The sequence below is a fragment of the Lepidochelys kempii genome, chromosome 8 (genome assembly GCF_965140265.1).
Source record: "Lepidochelys kempii isolate rLepKem1 chromosome 8, rLepKem1.hap2, whole genome shotgun sequence".
In the NCBI taxonomy this organism is placed as follows: domain Eukaryota; kingdom Metazoa; phylum Chordata; order Testudines; family Cheloniidae; genus Lepidochelys; species Lepidochelys kempii.
The window spans coordinates 39,256,505-39,270,437 of NC_133263.1; the positions used below are offsets into that span (position 1 = coordinate 39,256,505).

The 13,933-nt window shown below is 50.8% G+C and overlaps 1 protein-coding gene across 5 annotated transcripts in view; it reads left to right on the forward strand.

Moving 5' to 3' along the window:
- RELL2 (RELT like 2) overlaps window positions 1-13,933 on the forward strand; it is a 47,244-nt gene extending 33,311 nt beyond the window's left edge. For all 5 annotated transcript variants that reach the window (XM_073356176.1, XM_073356177.1, XM_073356180.1 and 2 more), the window contains exons 7-8: window positions 10,418-10,460; window positions 12,494-13,933. In XM_073356176.1, coding sequence (XP_073212277.1) covers window positions 10,418-10,459 — 42 coding nt within the window. In that variant the 3' untranslated portion in view covers window position 10,460; window positions 12,494-13,933. The remainder of the gene's footprint in view (window positions 1-10,417; window positions 10,461-12,493) is intronic.

Below are 13,933 nucleotides of genomic sequence, written 5' to 3' on the forward strand. Positions count from 1 at the left end.
GGGGCTGCCAACTGATCTGCTGAGACTACTTTTGCCCCTGCCTTCCCTGCCAGCTTGGGACTCCAGCACCCTGCCTGGTTGAGCCAGACACGCCTGCCAGCTACAAATCCAGACCCAGGTCTGAACCACATCCCACAAACTGCAGGCTTAACTGAAAGCGGCTTAAGAAGTGTTCCAGTCTCTAACACTCAGATGCCCAGCTCCCAGTGAGGTCCAAGCCCCAAATAAATCCATTTTACCCTGTATAAAGCTTATACAGGGTAAACTCATAAATTGTTCGCCCTCTATAACACTGATAGAGACATGTGCACAGCTGTTAACCCCCCCCCCCCCCCCCCCGGTATTAATACATACTCTGGGTTAATAAGTGAAAAGTGATTTTATTAAATACAAAAAGTAGGATTTAAGTGGTTCCAAGTAATAACCAACAGAACCAAGTAAATTACCAAGCAAAATAAAATAAAAAAACGCAAGTCTATGCCTAATACAGTAAGAAAACTGAATACGGATAAAACCTCACCCTCAGATGTTTCAATAAGCTTCTGTCACAGACTGGACTCCTTCGTAGTCTGGGCCTAATCCTTTCCCCTGGTACAGCCCTTGTTCCAGCTCAGGTGATAACTAGGGGATTTCTCATGATTGCAGCCCCCTTTGTTCTGTTCCACGCCCTTATATAGCTTTAGCACAAGGCAGGAATCTTTTGTCTCTCTGGGTCCCCACTCGCCCCTTCTAAATGGAAAAGCACCAGGTTTAAAATGGATTTCAGTACCAGGTGACATGGTCACATGCCCTGTGAGACCCCAAGCCTTCATTCCTCCCAGCCTGACTTACAGGAAGGCCTGCCTGCAAACAGAGCCATCCATAGTCAATTGTCCTGGCTGATGGGAGCCAGGAAGATTCCAAACCACCATTAATGGCCCACACTTTGCATAATTACAGTAGGCTCTCAGAGTTATATTTCATATTTCTAGTTTCAGATACAAGAATGATACATTCATAGATTTTTATTTCATTTGATTCTACATTTTCCTTACAAAAGATATTGCAGCTCCAGCAGTGGCCAGTCTGTCACCCTCTCTCAAGGTTCAGGTTGTGCCTCTAGGAGTGTGACCTGGGGCTCCCACCCCATGCGGATCCAGTGTAGGGGATGCACATGGGCCATGTGCCCTGGGGACCTCACCGCTTGCTCTAGGCTTTCTGAGAGGAGGCAGGAGAGCTCACTCACTCCCCCATCTCCTCCAGAGTGATGGTAGTGCCGTTCCAGCCTCCTCTTCCCACAGCTCTTGCTCGAGTCTGTATCCTCTGGGTGCCCAGACACATGCACAACCCGCCTCCTCCTCTCTGTGCTGCTGCAGGCACCTGGGCTCTGGAAATCACAGGCAGGATTAGCCTCCTACTACCAGCCCAGATTCAGTGCGATGATCCCCCAGGGCCAGCTAGTCTTGGTCCCTCCATGGGAAAACCTGGTGTTGCCTGCGTATCCCCACCCACTGTCTCCATCCGCCTGGGACCCCTCTTTACTGCTCTTTGGTTTCCAGGAGAGCCCTCCCAATTCAGCAGTCTTCTCACGCATCTGGTCAATGGCCACAGCCCAGCTCCGCAAAGGTACTTAAGCTCATAGCTTCCACTGATTTCAATGGGAGTCAGGTGCCTACATATTGCTGAGGAGCTGGGCCCAGCCAATCCTGGCCAGACTTGGCCTCTACCCACCTCCCTTGGTAGACTCTAAGGACCTTAGAGTCTTACCTCTTGTAATGCACACAAAGGGCACAGGCTCAGACTCACTCTCCCACAACTCTGCTTCCAACTGCGGTCTCAGAATCAGAGTTTCTCTCACCTTACCCTCCATGTGCACTTTTCAGACATCACCGTCCTTCCCCCACTGCCCCCTAGGAGCCCAACAACTTAACATCACCCCATCTCTGGTGCTTTTCTTATGCAGACTGGAAGTAGCAGAAAACCTATCTCATTCCCGGCCCCACTTGTCACATGCAGGTGGGGATCTACGGGCACCCACCTCCCATAGAACTGCCTTGTGCCCTGTAGGCACAGCCCCATTTTAGTGGGGGAGGAGAACAGGACATGCCCCGTTGCAGGCGTCTGCTAGGAGGAATGCTGACTGACATGGCAGCTCCACCTCTCTTTAGCAAATGCAGCATGTATGACCTTGACCTAGCAGTGCTGCTAGCATGGCTCTGAGCAGCCTCACACCTCCATGCAAAGACAGCCCCACTCTGGCCTCTTTACTGCTCACACTAACTGCACGTGTCCACGGAACCTGCTCGCTGCCCCGTGCTGTGAGATCTTCCTCAGAAAGGGGGAAAGAACCCACGTTACCACAGACAATGTGATATTGTTCTTGCTAGTCAATCAGCACTGTTTGCAACATCCTGGTGTCCCCACTGTCTGGTGATGGACAGGACCACAGGGCAACTAATGAACTAACCCCAGCCTTGAATTCAATAATTTTTGTGCATTTCATGTTTGGTTTTCTAGTTTTTGCCTTTTTTCCTTGTCAGCCTTGGTCACTGTCTTGCTGACTCAACAATGGTTTTTGTCTAGGAATTTCCAGATTTTATTTTTAAGGGAGTTGATTTAGATTCTAGACATTTCCAAGAGTTCTGTGTGGTTCTTTCTGACACTGTTTTAAAGCAGTAACCATCCTGGAAAATGCATAGTGAAGAATACAGACAACTTGTAGGGAATTTCCCATGTATCAAACCCAGGAAGGCATTGAAGCAGAATTAGTGGGGGCTGCTTGTCGCCTCCCAGGAGATCTGGTACATGGCAGCAACAGGGCTCCATTTTGCTAGCTAGGAGACTTAAGGAACAGAAGCACTGGTGACCTCACTCCCTGGGGAGAGATCCTAGGAGGAGACAAAAAAAAAAGAGAACACCAAGGAGTACTTGTGGCACCTTAGAGACTAACAAATTTATTTGGGCATAAGCTTTTGTGGGCTAAAACCCACTTAATCAGATGCATGCAGTGAAAAATACAGTAGGAAGACTATATCTATCTATACACACAAACACACACACCATGAAAAAAATGGGGGTTGCCATACCAACTGTAATGAGACTAATCAATTAAGGTGGGCTATTATCAGCAGTAGAAGAAAAAAAACTTTTGTAGTGATAATCAGGATGGCCATTTCAAAAAGTTGACAAGAAGCTGAGTAACAGTAGCGGGAAAATTAGCATGGGGAAATAGTTTTTATTTTGTGTAATGATCCATCCACTCCCAGTCTTTATTCAAGCCTAATTTAATGGTGTCCAGTTTGCAAATTAATTCCAATTCTGCAGTTTCTCATTGGAGTCTGTTTTTGAAGTTTTTTTGTTGGAGAATTGCGACTTTTAGGTCTGAAATCGAGTGACCAGAGAGATTGAAGTGTTCTCCGGCTGGTTTTTGAATTTCTAATTCCTGACGTCTGATTTGTGTCCATTTATTCTTTTACGTAGAGACTGTCTGGTTTGGCCAATGTACATGGCAGAGGGGCATTGCTGGTACATGATGGCATATATCACATTGGTAGATGTGCAGGTGAATGAGCTTCTGATGGTGTGGCTGATGTGGTTAGGTCCTATGATGGTGTCCCCTGAATAGATATGTGGACAGAGTTGGAAACGGGCTTTGTTGCAAGGATACATTCCTGGGTTAGTGGTTCTGTTGTGTGGTTGCTGGTGAGTTTTCGCTTCAGGTTGTGGGGCTGTCTGTAAGTGAGGACTGGCCTGTCTCCCAAGATCTGTGAGAGTGAGGTATCGTCGTTCAGGATAGGTTGTAGATCCTTGATGATGCGCTGGAGAGGTTTTAGCTGGGGAGAGTGGGAGACAGTGGCTCTTTTTTGCTCCCAGGGTTGGCAGCAACAAGACTCTGCTTCCTTCCTCATGTGCTGCAAGCACAGGGCCTATTCGTCCCTCTCAGAGCAATTGGTCTGTGAGGAATTGTCCCACCTGCTAGACTTCCATGGTGAAAGGTTTCTGTGCAAAACACAGTTTTGTTGTAATGCCTAGAACAGCATCTACACAACAGCCTTCCCTAGACAGCTTTCCATACACAAGCACACTGGCTAGACGTTTGCTGTGCAAGGATTTCTGAGCTAGAAAGGCTCAGGTGTGAGGGACTTGGGGCTAGAGCTTTCCTTCCATGCCCTGGAACACTGGGGAGGTCTCCAAACAGGTGTAGTAACTTAGACCCAGATCCCCAAAGATATTTTGGCTTCTAGCTGCCTTTGCTGTCAGTGGAAGTTAGGAGCCTAAACGCCTTTGGGAATCTGGCCCTTAAGCTGGGATTTTAAAAGGAGGCCTAACGTGCCCAGCTCTTAGATTTTCATTCTGTATGCAAACTGCCACAGTTACCTAAACATGATACCACATCTTTCTCCTCAAGGTTCACAATGGCTGGTTGGCTGTTGAAATGCAAGATACTGAGAATGAAGGATTTTTACGTTATAGAGCAAGCAAAAGTGGCCACTATAATTAAGATTGTAGAAAGGAGGGGCTTGCACAATGTTGGCTTTAGTCTTTCCTAAGGCAGGTCAGCAAGAACTGGGCACCTAACTCACTTAGGCCCCTTTGAAAATTCCAGCCTTAATGATTTCCCTGATATTTCTGTCTTCAAATGTAATGATTGACCTTGATGAAGAGCTATTTGAGTTCTGAGACCTACAATGCAGGTTAGTACCTTGACTGCAGCTGTTGACCTTTGATCCTTGACAGAGCTGTCATGGGTTCATGGCAATCAGCACCGGGTAAATGGCCTGCAGACTTTGTAAGCTTCTTAGCTGCACACCCAGAGTTTACCAGCTCTACAGGATGAAGGCTGAGGGTCTTGTAAAGTCTGGGGGGGCTTTTACTTTCCCTGGAGGTACTACTGAGCTCTGATGCCAGCCAGCAGCAACCACCCAGCTCAGTGTCTACAAAGCTTTGAGCAAAGCGGATCTCCTCATGGGGAAAAAACTAAGGACCATACCTCCTAGGGACATGGAAGGGGGGAGTGCCCACTCCCCTGCATCATTTCCCCTCTTTAAGACCTCACAGATGCCTCTTTAGGGAGACCCCAGAGGTAGGGTTGAGCATGGTTCTGGGGCAAGGGGTGCTTTTTGCACCCCAGTGCCTCTAGCAGGGAAATTATTGCTGATCTCATCAGCCTTAGCTCACCCACTGTCCCACACTCCTGTGTGAACCCTGCCCTCCTATGGGAATGCTGAATGCAGGGGCTCCGGCAGGAGGTGCCCAGGGAGGTGGGAAACACCACAGAGGCACAGTGCTGCTGTGCAGATGGCCTGGAGCTCCCACAGACCTCAGGGAAGAGCAAAGGAAAATCCATGGGTGCAAACACGCAGCATTTCCTGCAGAGAGGGGGATAGGGCCCTATACAGATTAGGCACTGAAGGAGGCTATTCAGCTTGACCTCTGTGCTAGGCCTTCCGGGGCGTGTGAGATGAGTTTGTCAATGTTAGCCCAAACCAGTTTTCAAATGGGGGGGCCCATATCTGAATGGCCGTTCAATGCCTCACGAGAGTTTTCAATCACTGGGCTCCCAGTCATGTGTCACATTTGCTTTGCTGTGGATAAGTACCCACAACCTCAGACCCCAGGGACACGGAGAAGGAGCCAGAGCTTGAGTCGAGCCTAGAAGCTCTCTCCAACCAGACCAGATGGTGAAGGCGCTACTGTGACTCCCCAGTCCCTTACCTACCTCACCGGGGTGCTGGGAGGATTAATTAGATGCTGTTCGGTAAACACTGAGAGATTTTCTGATGGAAGGTTAAAGCTCTATTGTTTGTTTGTTATCCCAGGCCTCCCCCTCTTCCAGCTTTTCCAGTGCTCCTCACCGTGACTGATCGCACCTGCAACTAGGGCAGTGCTCATGTTAAATCATAGGCCCAAAGAGTCCGAGGTGTTAATGTGACCCAGTCACTGTCCAGCACTAAACAGGGTTAAACAAGGGTCAGGGTTTGCTACCTGGAGACCCCAGCCTGCATCTTACTGTGGCAACACCCCATTAAACAGCCTGTTATTGAAGATACAGCAAAGGAGGAAAAACAGTTCCAAGTGTTTGAAACGTGAAGTATTAAGTCAGGCTGTCAGTGTAACCACATCCCTGGGTCCATTCCCCTTAGCTGGAGAGGAAACTCCCCCCATATGACTGCCTTTTAAAATGGTAATAAAAGTGTCCTTTTGGGGGGACAAGAAAAAGTTCATGGAGATGGACTGGAGCTGACATTGGTAAAGTCTAAAAGACAAGCCAAACTGTGACCTCGCTGGGCACAATCCAGCCCAATGAGCAGCTGGGTCACCCCACCCTCTAACCTGGGGTGCCCTTTATACAGCCTGGCTGCTCACAAACCGACTCCAGCATGCTAGTCACTCCCAGCCATTTCTCTGTGTGCTGCAGCCAGCCAGCCACACCTTGGTGCTCACCAACCTTAAAGAGTCTACAGGGTGAGCCCAGCACACTCTCAGTCCCAAATCGCCCCCCAGAAACATGTGTCCTGTACTACCCAGTCCTCTCCTGCACAGTGCAAATATAGCCGGGCCACTATTCCTTGAAGGGAAAAGGCAAAAGATTTATACGATCTGAAGAGAAACCAGAGTACACACAACTTGCTACCCCAAATGAAGGTACCCAGACACTGCAACTTGAGCACATTGGATTAGATCAAACAATAAAATAAGTTTACTAACTACAAAGAGAGAGAGATTTAAGGGCATACAAGTCATGAGGCATAAAAGTCAGAAATGCTTACAAGACAAATAAAGATAAAACACTTCCTGATGCTTAACTTAACAAACTACATTAGATTCAAAGCAAATTTTCTCATCACATGCTATCAGCTCTGTTACTGACCAAATGCCTTAGGTCATGATCTCTCCCCCAGAGTTTATCAGCTGTTTCCTTTTTCTCTTCAGGTGCAGAGAATACAATTGGAGGGTAGGGGGGAGAGGTTCCTTGAGGTGTTTTCCCCTCCTTTTTATAACTTCAGTCCCCCTCTTGCAAAACATTTCCAGCTGAGATCCTAGAGCCAAAGAGTCCATGTGGAAGGATGTTCCCTGCTAGTTTTTGTACCTGTTTGTACTTCCTTTTTTTCCCCTCCCTGCTTGATGACTTTGTTTACTGCTTACATGCAAATTAAGCAGAGTGCACATTCCTTTGTTTAGGACAGAGCTGTTTGCCAGCTTCCATTTGCGCAAGGCTGTGTGGTTTGGAACATGTGTTCATAACATCACACAGGGTAATCTTGTAACTTCTCATACACTGTTGCCATACATATTTTACCAGGACTGTACTGACCAGCAAATTATGAGTTTTCAAAGGATACAAGGCATACCTTGTACACAGCCTAGTACCCTAGTGTGTGAACACAGGGGTGTATTCTGTCACACAAACATACACAAAAAGGGAGAGACAAGACCAGCAAAGACAGAAAAATGCAGTTTCTGGCTCTGGTGTTTACTTTCACTTGCAGCCTTATCTGCTGGAAAAACACAGGCCGTGCACAGGGTCTGATCAGCACTTCTGAGACTTGCCAAACTTGTACCAGCATCAGACTGTTTAGGGCATTGCTTTGAGCTGCTTCTTTCTGGTTACAGTCTCTCAGCAGCATTGCAAAATATACAGGCTTAGTTGAGTAAGGCAGACTTTAATTAAACAGAAGGCAAAAGGAGAGAGAGAGAGGAAAGTGAAGAAATAAGGTGGGCATGGGCAGTGGGTATAGCTGCTGCAGGATGCTGGACTGGGGCTGCTCCAGCTTGCATAGTTGAGACTGCTCTGGCCCCAGGCTGGCCCAAGCTGCTGGGGCCGCTGGGGCCAGGACTCGGGTCAGTTGGCCAGCTGGGGCTAGGCTGGGGCTCTTTGGCTGGGGGGAAGGGGCTCAGGGTTCTGGCTGGCCCAGGGCTTCTCTAGCCACAGGGGGGTCGTCTCAGGGCTCTGGCCACAGGGGGACCTTGTGCGGAAGGGGCGGAGCCGCAGGGCTAGCCTCCCTGATGCGGGGGAGGGGCACCTGCCACCCATTAAGGTGAGGAAGGAAAAGGATGTGTGGGTGTGGGGGGATGATGTCATCTGGGTCTCTCTTACTGGCCCAGTCTAGGCAGGATAAAGGCCCAACAGTGTCAGGGTCAATCCCAGGGTCCCAGGAGATGGGAGGAGGTGGCAGCCTTGAGGATAAAGCTCGCGCCTTTCCTTCCTCACAGTCTGCAGTTGTTGTCAGACAGCTTCGTCTGCCTTTCCCCCCACAAACGACCTTTCTTGAGGGGGGGTTGGGAGAAATATTCCGTCCCCTCAATATTTTGTTCACTAATTAGGCCTAATTGTCAAGACACCAATTTTGGTTTATTGATTTTCGGTACCACGCGTTGCTAGTTCACCAGGCGTGATGCTCGCACAGCCCTACTGCTAGGAGGATGTTTTGTTTGGACTTACTTGGTTTTTTTATGTCTCACATTTGCACCTTTTTCCCATCAACAGTAAATGTTATATGTTAGTTGCCTCTGAAGAAGTGGGTTTTTTACCCACAAAAGCTTATGCCCGAATAAATCTCTTAAGGTGCCACAGGACTCCTCATTGTTTTTGTGGATACAGACTAACAAGGCTACCATTCTGATAATAGGTTAGTGTGACACTTTACACACTTTCACTCACTGGTCACAGTTGAGCTTGTATGTAAGCAGGGTCTGAATGAATGCTTCCCTGACAGCTAGCTGGGAGCAGAGAGGGAGAGACTTGAGTGTGTTTATGTGAATACAGGATTCAGAGTAGCAGCCGTGTTAGTCTGTATTTGTAAAAAGAAAAGGAGTATTTGTGGCACCTTAGAGACTAACAAATTTATTAGTCTCTAAGGTGCCACAAGTACTCCTTTTCTTTTTATGTGAATACAGTTTGCTTGTACTCTGTTTATGTATTCAGCAGAATATAGTGGTGTCAAACTGGTATTTGGTACAAATCATCTTAGTACTGAATGCAAGGGTAGTGAAATATGGTTTCCAGTGTTGTAATTGTTGTGGGAATACAGGAAAGCAGGACTATGCTTAACCTGTCCCAAATGGGGAGGGGCGGCACCCTCAGTTAAATGAACCTCGTGAAAGCAGAGGCTCGAATGTCAGAGCTCTGTGAAAATAAGAGGCGGGTGGGGGACAGGAGTCCTGGTATCATGGTCAGGAGGCTGCATAACTCCCTCCCTGCGGGGTCCTCTCTACAGTGGCTTAACCTGTTCTTCCCCACTGTTCAAAGACTGGTGCTAAATAGGCTTTATTAGGAGCCTCTTGTTATTTTAATTGCTCAAGCAGAGCTGAAAACAGTTGTAGTAGGACTGTATTTCTGTCCTGCCTGCGATGAACTAAAATCACTGGAGATGGGGCAGTGTTTCTGCCCAACAACCCAAAAGTCCTTTTCACATGCCTGACCCTTATCTGCACCCCACTCACAGTTGCTGTTCTTGGTCAGTGCAGACCCAGAGTTCAGAGGTGCATCTGCAGAGTTCACCTTCCACACTGGGGTGTTTGTGGAAAGAGGCATCTTACTCGCTCTGCATTGCGCCTCTCTGCTGTGGCCCTGCTGGCCACTCATCACACCTCTCTGCTGCCACCCATTCACCAGCTCACTGTCAGTCACCTTCTGCCTCTCTGCTGTGACCTCAGCACATCAGTCTCTCAATGATGTTCAGCTCTTAGCAAGCAGAGCAGAAACACAGTCCTACCACAGCTGGTTTCAGCTCTGATTGAACAATTAAAGTAACAAAATTGGTTCCTAATGAAGCCTATTTAGCTCCAGTCTTTGAACAGTGGGGAAGAACAAGTTAAGCCAGGGGAGAGAGAACCCCCAGGAAGATCATTCCACCTCCTGATCACAATACCAGGACTCTAACCCTGCACACACCCCTCATTCACAGGGCTCTGACATTCAAGCCTCTGCTTTCACAAGGTTCTTAGAGGTGAGAGTGACCCCCCCCCCCCTCCCATTTGGGACAGGTTAAGCACAGTCCTGTTTTCCTGCATTCGTACAACAATTACAACATTGGTAACCATATTTCACTACCCTTGCATTCAGTACTAAAGTGATTTGTACCCAACACCAGTTTGACACCACTGTATTCTGCTGAATATGTAAACAGAGCAGGAGCAAACTGTATTCACATAAACACACCCAAGTCTCTTCCCCTCTCAGCTAGCTGTCAGGGAAGCATTCATTCAGACCCTGCTTACATGTACATTGGTGGGCAAATTTATCGCACTAGTCCTCACACAGCGCCACCGCTGCACCTGACTCTTGACACATCTTGTTCAGGGCGAGGGGGCCCCTGCACAGCTCTGCCAGCGTCCCGCATCCTAACCTGCAGCACTCCCCATCTCCTTTGTGTAGCAAGAGCTACAAAATGCTCTCTGGTCTTGTCTCTCATGTTTCTGTCTCCCTTTCCCTCAGGAGCAGAACTCTGCGGCGCACGACCCAGGAGTGACGGTGTGACGTAAGTGCCACCTTCTAGCTACTGGCAGCAGGGACCAGAGCCGACTTTGTGCGTGTGTGTGCGTGTCTGTGCATATGTCCGTGTGTGCGTGCACATGTGCATGTTTGCATGCGTGCGCATGTTTGTGTATGGACACGTGTCAGTGATGCAAGATGTAATGCCGAAGGGCAGCCACGCTGTCTCAGGTTGTGAGTCTCACGACTGTCACATGCTGAGCAGGCCCTGGCCTTGCAAACACCGGCCTTGCAAACACCTGCGTTAAGAGAGCTCCAAGGAATTCCCGGGTGCGGCAAGAAATGGAATTGCTGACGCAGTAGGCACACATCTCCCTCGGGCAGCACTGACCCCAGTGCCCTCAGTTAGCTGTAGTGGGGTGGTGTAATGCTCTTGTGGTGGTTAAAGATGCCCTGGTGCTTTTCTCAGGAGTAGGAAAATCAGTCGCAGCCTCCTGGCACAATTCCAGCTTCTATTTCTCTCGACCTGCCACTGCATTTTCAGCCAGACACAGCATTCTCCATGCCTGTGCGAGGCTGCTGCGTGTCACTCCAGAGGCAGCTGCAGTGCAGTGGCAAGTGAAGTGTTGGGGATGGGAGGAAGCCATAACCAATGTTGCTGGGATCCCTCTGGCTGGAAGCCAGCAGAGCTGCGCACTATAGAGACAGAGGCTCAGTGCAGGTTGGATGCAGGCGAGGTGCCAGCAGTGGGCTGCATTATCTCTGTCCCTCTTACATCCCTGTGTTCGCTTTCTTGCTGAGGCACCTGAACCATGAGATAAGGGCAGCAGGAACCACATCAGCGGCTCAAGCCAGGCCTAGTTGGGGCAGGGTGTCCTGAACAAGAATCCTGAACTACCTCATGGAGGGGGCAGGGGGGTGTTTGGTGGTGACAGCAGGGGAGCGTGTGTGTTGGGTTGAGATTGCCAAGGCAGACAAGGGGCTTCTCTGCCTTTACACTGTCAATCCCCGTCCTCACCGTTCCCATGTGCCTTCCCCATAGCAGCCTTACAGCTGTGTCAGCATAGGAACCCAGAACACGCCTATGCGTGGCAGGGCCCAGGCAGAGCACAAACACAAGCACAAACACAAACACTCCATCAGCATGGCGGGTGGGATGGTCAAAGCTAAAGGAAATTACTTAGCAGACAGGAAACTCCGTTGCCTGGAGACACAATTTTATGGGGAAATCCATGGAAGTTAGGAGCCTAAATACATCTCAGGATCTGGGCCTCTGTGCCTGCCAGCCCTTCCCCTTGTCAGGGCCTTGTTCTCCTAGATCCCTGTCTCCACCGATTCCCTCCTATTGCAGGCACTCTGTGCCCACAGATTCGTAGACCTGCTGTGTGGGCCATGCCCTTGGGCTTTCCCCCCAACCCTGCCCATGGGCACCCGGGGAGCCAGCAGAGGTACTGGTGTTTGCAGCACTGAGAAAAGTAGGCCGGAGAGCTACAAGGTGTGGGGGCAGTGAATTTCTCCTCCCCACATCCTGGCCTACAGAAACTTGGTGTGATTTGCAAGGCTAGGGCTCAGCTGGCTCTAAGCCTTCTTGGGAAAGAATCAAGGCTCTTGAAGGGTGTTGCCTGGGGGCCGGAGGGAGAAGTACCCTGACATGGATCAGCAGGGGCCAGACACTAGCCCAGCTTTGCTCACCACTGTTCTCTCTGATAGAGCAGGAGCCCTGCCAACCAAAGGGCAAGACAAGAGTCAGATGAAGGTTGGCATGGGTGGCCCAGTGCCAGTAGCAAGAGGAAGCAGGATAGGTGGGAGCGATGGCCAAGCTGGGAGGGGGATTGAATCCAGGTTCACAGCTGGGAGCACCCTGGGAATTCCCCACTGACTGGCAGGACATGGCCCAGGACAGTCCTGCCTCTCCGGGAGTTTCTCAGGTGCCAGCTTTAACCAGCACTAGCCAGAGCAGCACTCCAGCTTCTGAAGGGCCAGTGGCAGCCCTGGGGAGGAGAGGGGCCCGTCTGCAGCCAACACCTGACACGTTTGTCTTCATTCTCTCCTCTTGCAACTCTCTCCACTCCCACACAGACACAGCCAACCCAAGGCAGGCTCAGCGCGAGGAGCTGAGTGGGGACAATAGAGGCAAGCCCTGGCCCAGAAGAGCTAAACTGCACTTGGCATGGCCAGAGCGACGCATGGATGCGCTGCTTCATTAAACAAACGACTGTACTTGGCAACAGACTCATACCCATCGGCAAGTCACCGGAGCTCCCAGCCCCCCCTTGTGCCCCCCCTCAGAGTGCAGGCTGCCCCATGCCCTGGGGACACCCCACATTTGGCCCTCTGGGGAACCCTTCCACTCCCCCAGCCAGACTGGCACTGGTAGGAAATCACCAGCCCCATGAGCCTGGCGTTGGCATGCTGGGCAGGCCCAGCTCCACAACCTGCACCCTGCTGCTATACAGATCTTCCCAGCTCCTACCAGCTGACTGGGCAGGACGCCCGCTCTGTGACCCTGCCTAGCTGGGGTACTTGGACTGGCTCAGCCCTGCGCTTCACTCTGGGGCTCGAGGGACTGAGCCATAGACACTGGGCTCCAGTCCCAGCTCCACCTCGCAGCCATGGTGCTTCAGCGACACTTGCCCTCCCAAGGGGTGACCCAGGGCCCAGTGCTTCTGAGTCGTTCGTGGTGCTGAGCTCGGAGCTCACCCCTTGGAGGAACCGCTCTGCCCTCTCCTAGCGTCTGCCATTTCAAGCATAACCCGCGTTGTCTCCAGCAGCCCAGGGCTGGGCGCCCCCAAGGAATTGCCATTCTGAGACAGCTAGTGAGTGCAAAGGGGCCAGAGCTGGGATAGCGCAGCCTATGCCGAGCCCAGGGCAAGGATTCACACACTGACCAGCACTGGCTGCTGTGAGCAGCCCTAGCAAGCCAAGCCCAGCATGGCAGCAGCAGTGTGTCTGCACCAACCCCTGCCTGGAGAGCTAAGTGCCATGCAGAGCACAGCAGCTGGTGCAGCTCAGGCAGGGTCTGTCTGTGTGTGGCCCCACCAAAGCAAGCTGAGACAGACGGTCATCACCTCCGGCAGGGGGCACTGCCCAGACTACCACCAGCCAAGGACTGGCAGAGCTGGTACAGCAGTCTCTCCACAAGGACAGAGCCACAAATGGCACCATCTCCTCTTCTGAGCAGCTGCTGCCCAATGAGCAGAGGGGAGCTGCCTGGACCAGCTCTGCTGTAGGACTCCATGGCAGGGGACCTGGGCCATGGCCTGGGGCAGACCGGGTGGAAGTGGCTTTTACCCAGCGCTGTAGCAGAGGGGCAGGAGCAGCCTGCTCTCCACAGCCTAGCTAGGAAGAAGGGGTCAGAGCAGGATGGAAGCAGCTTCCCTGTAGCTACATTGGTGTGTATTATAGCGTAGTGTGTTGGTGGTGACCAGAACAGTGCACAGCCCAGCTGCTGGGGCCTGGCTTTGGTGTTTAACCCCACTGTAAATAGACAAGCCGAAACCATTAAAGCTGCTGAGCACA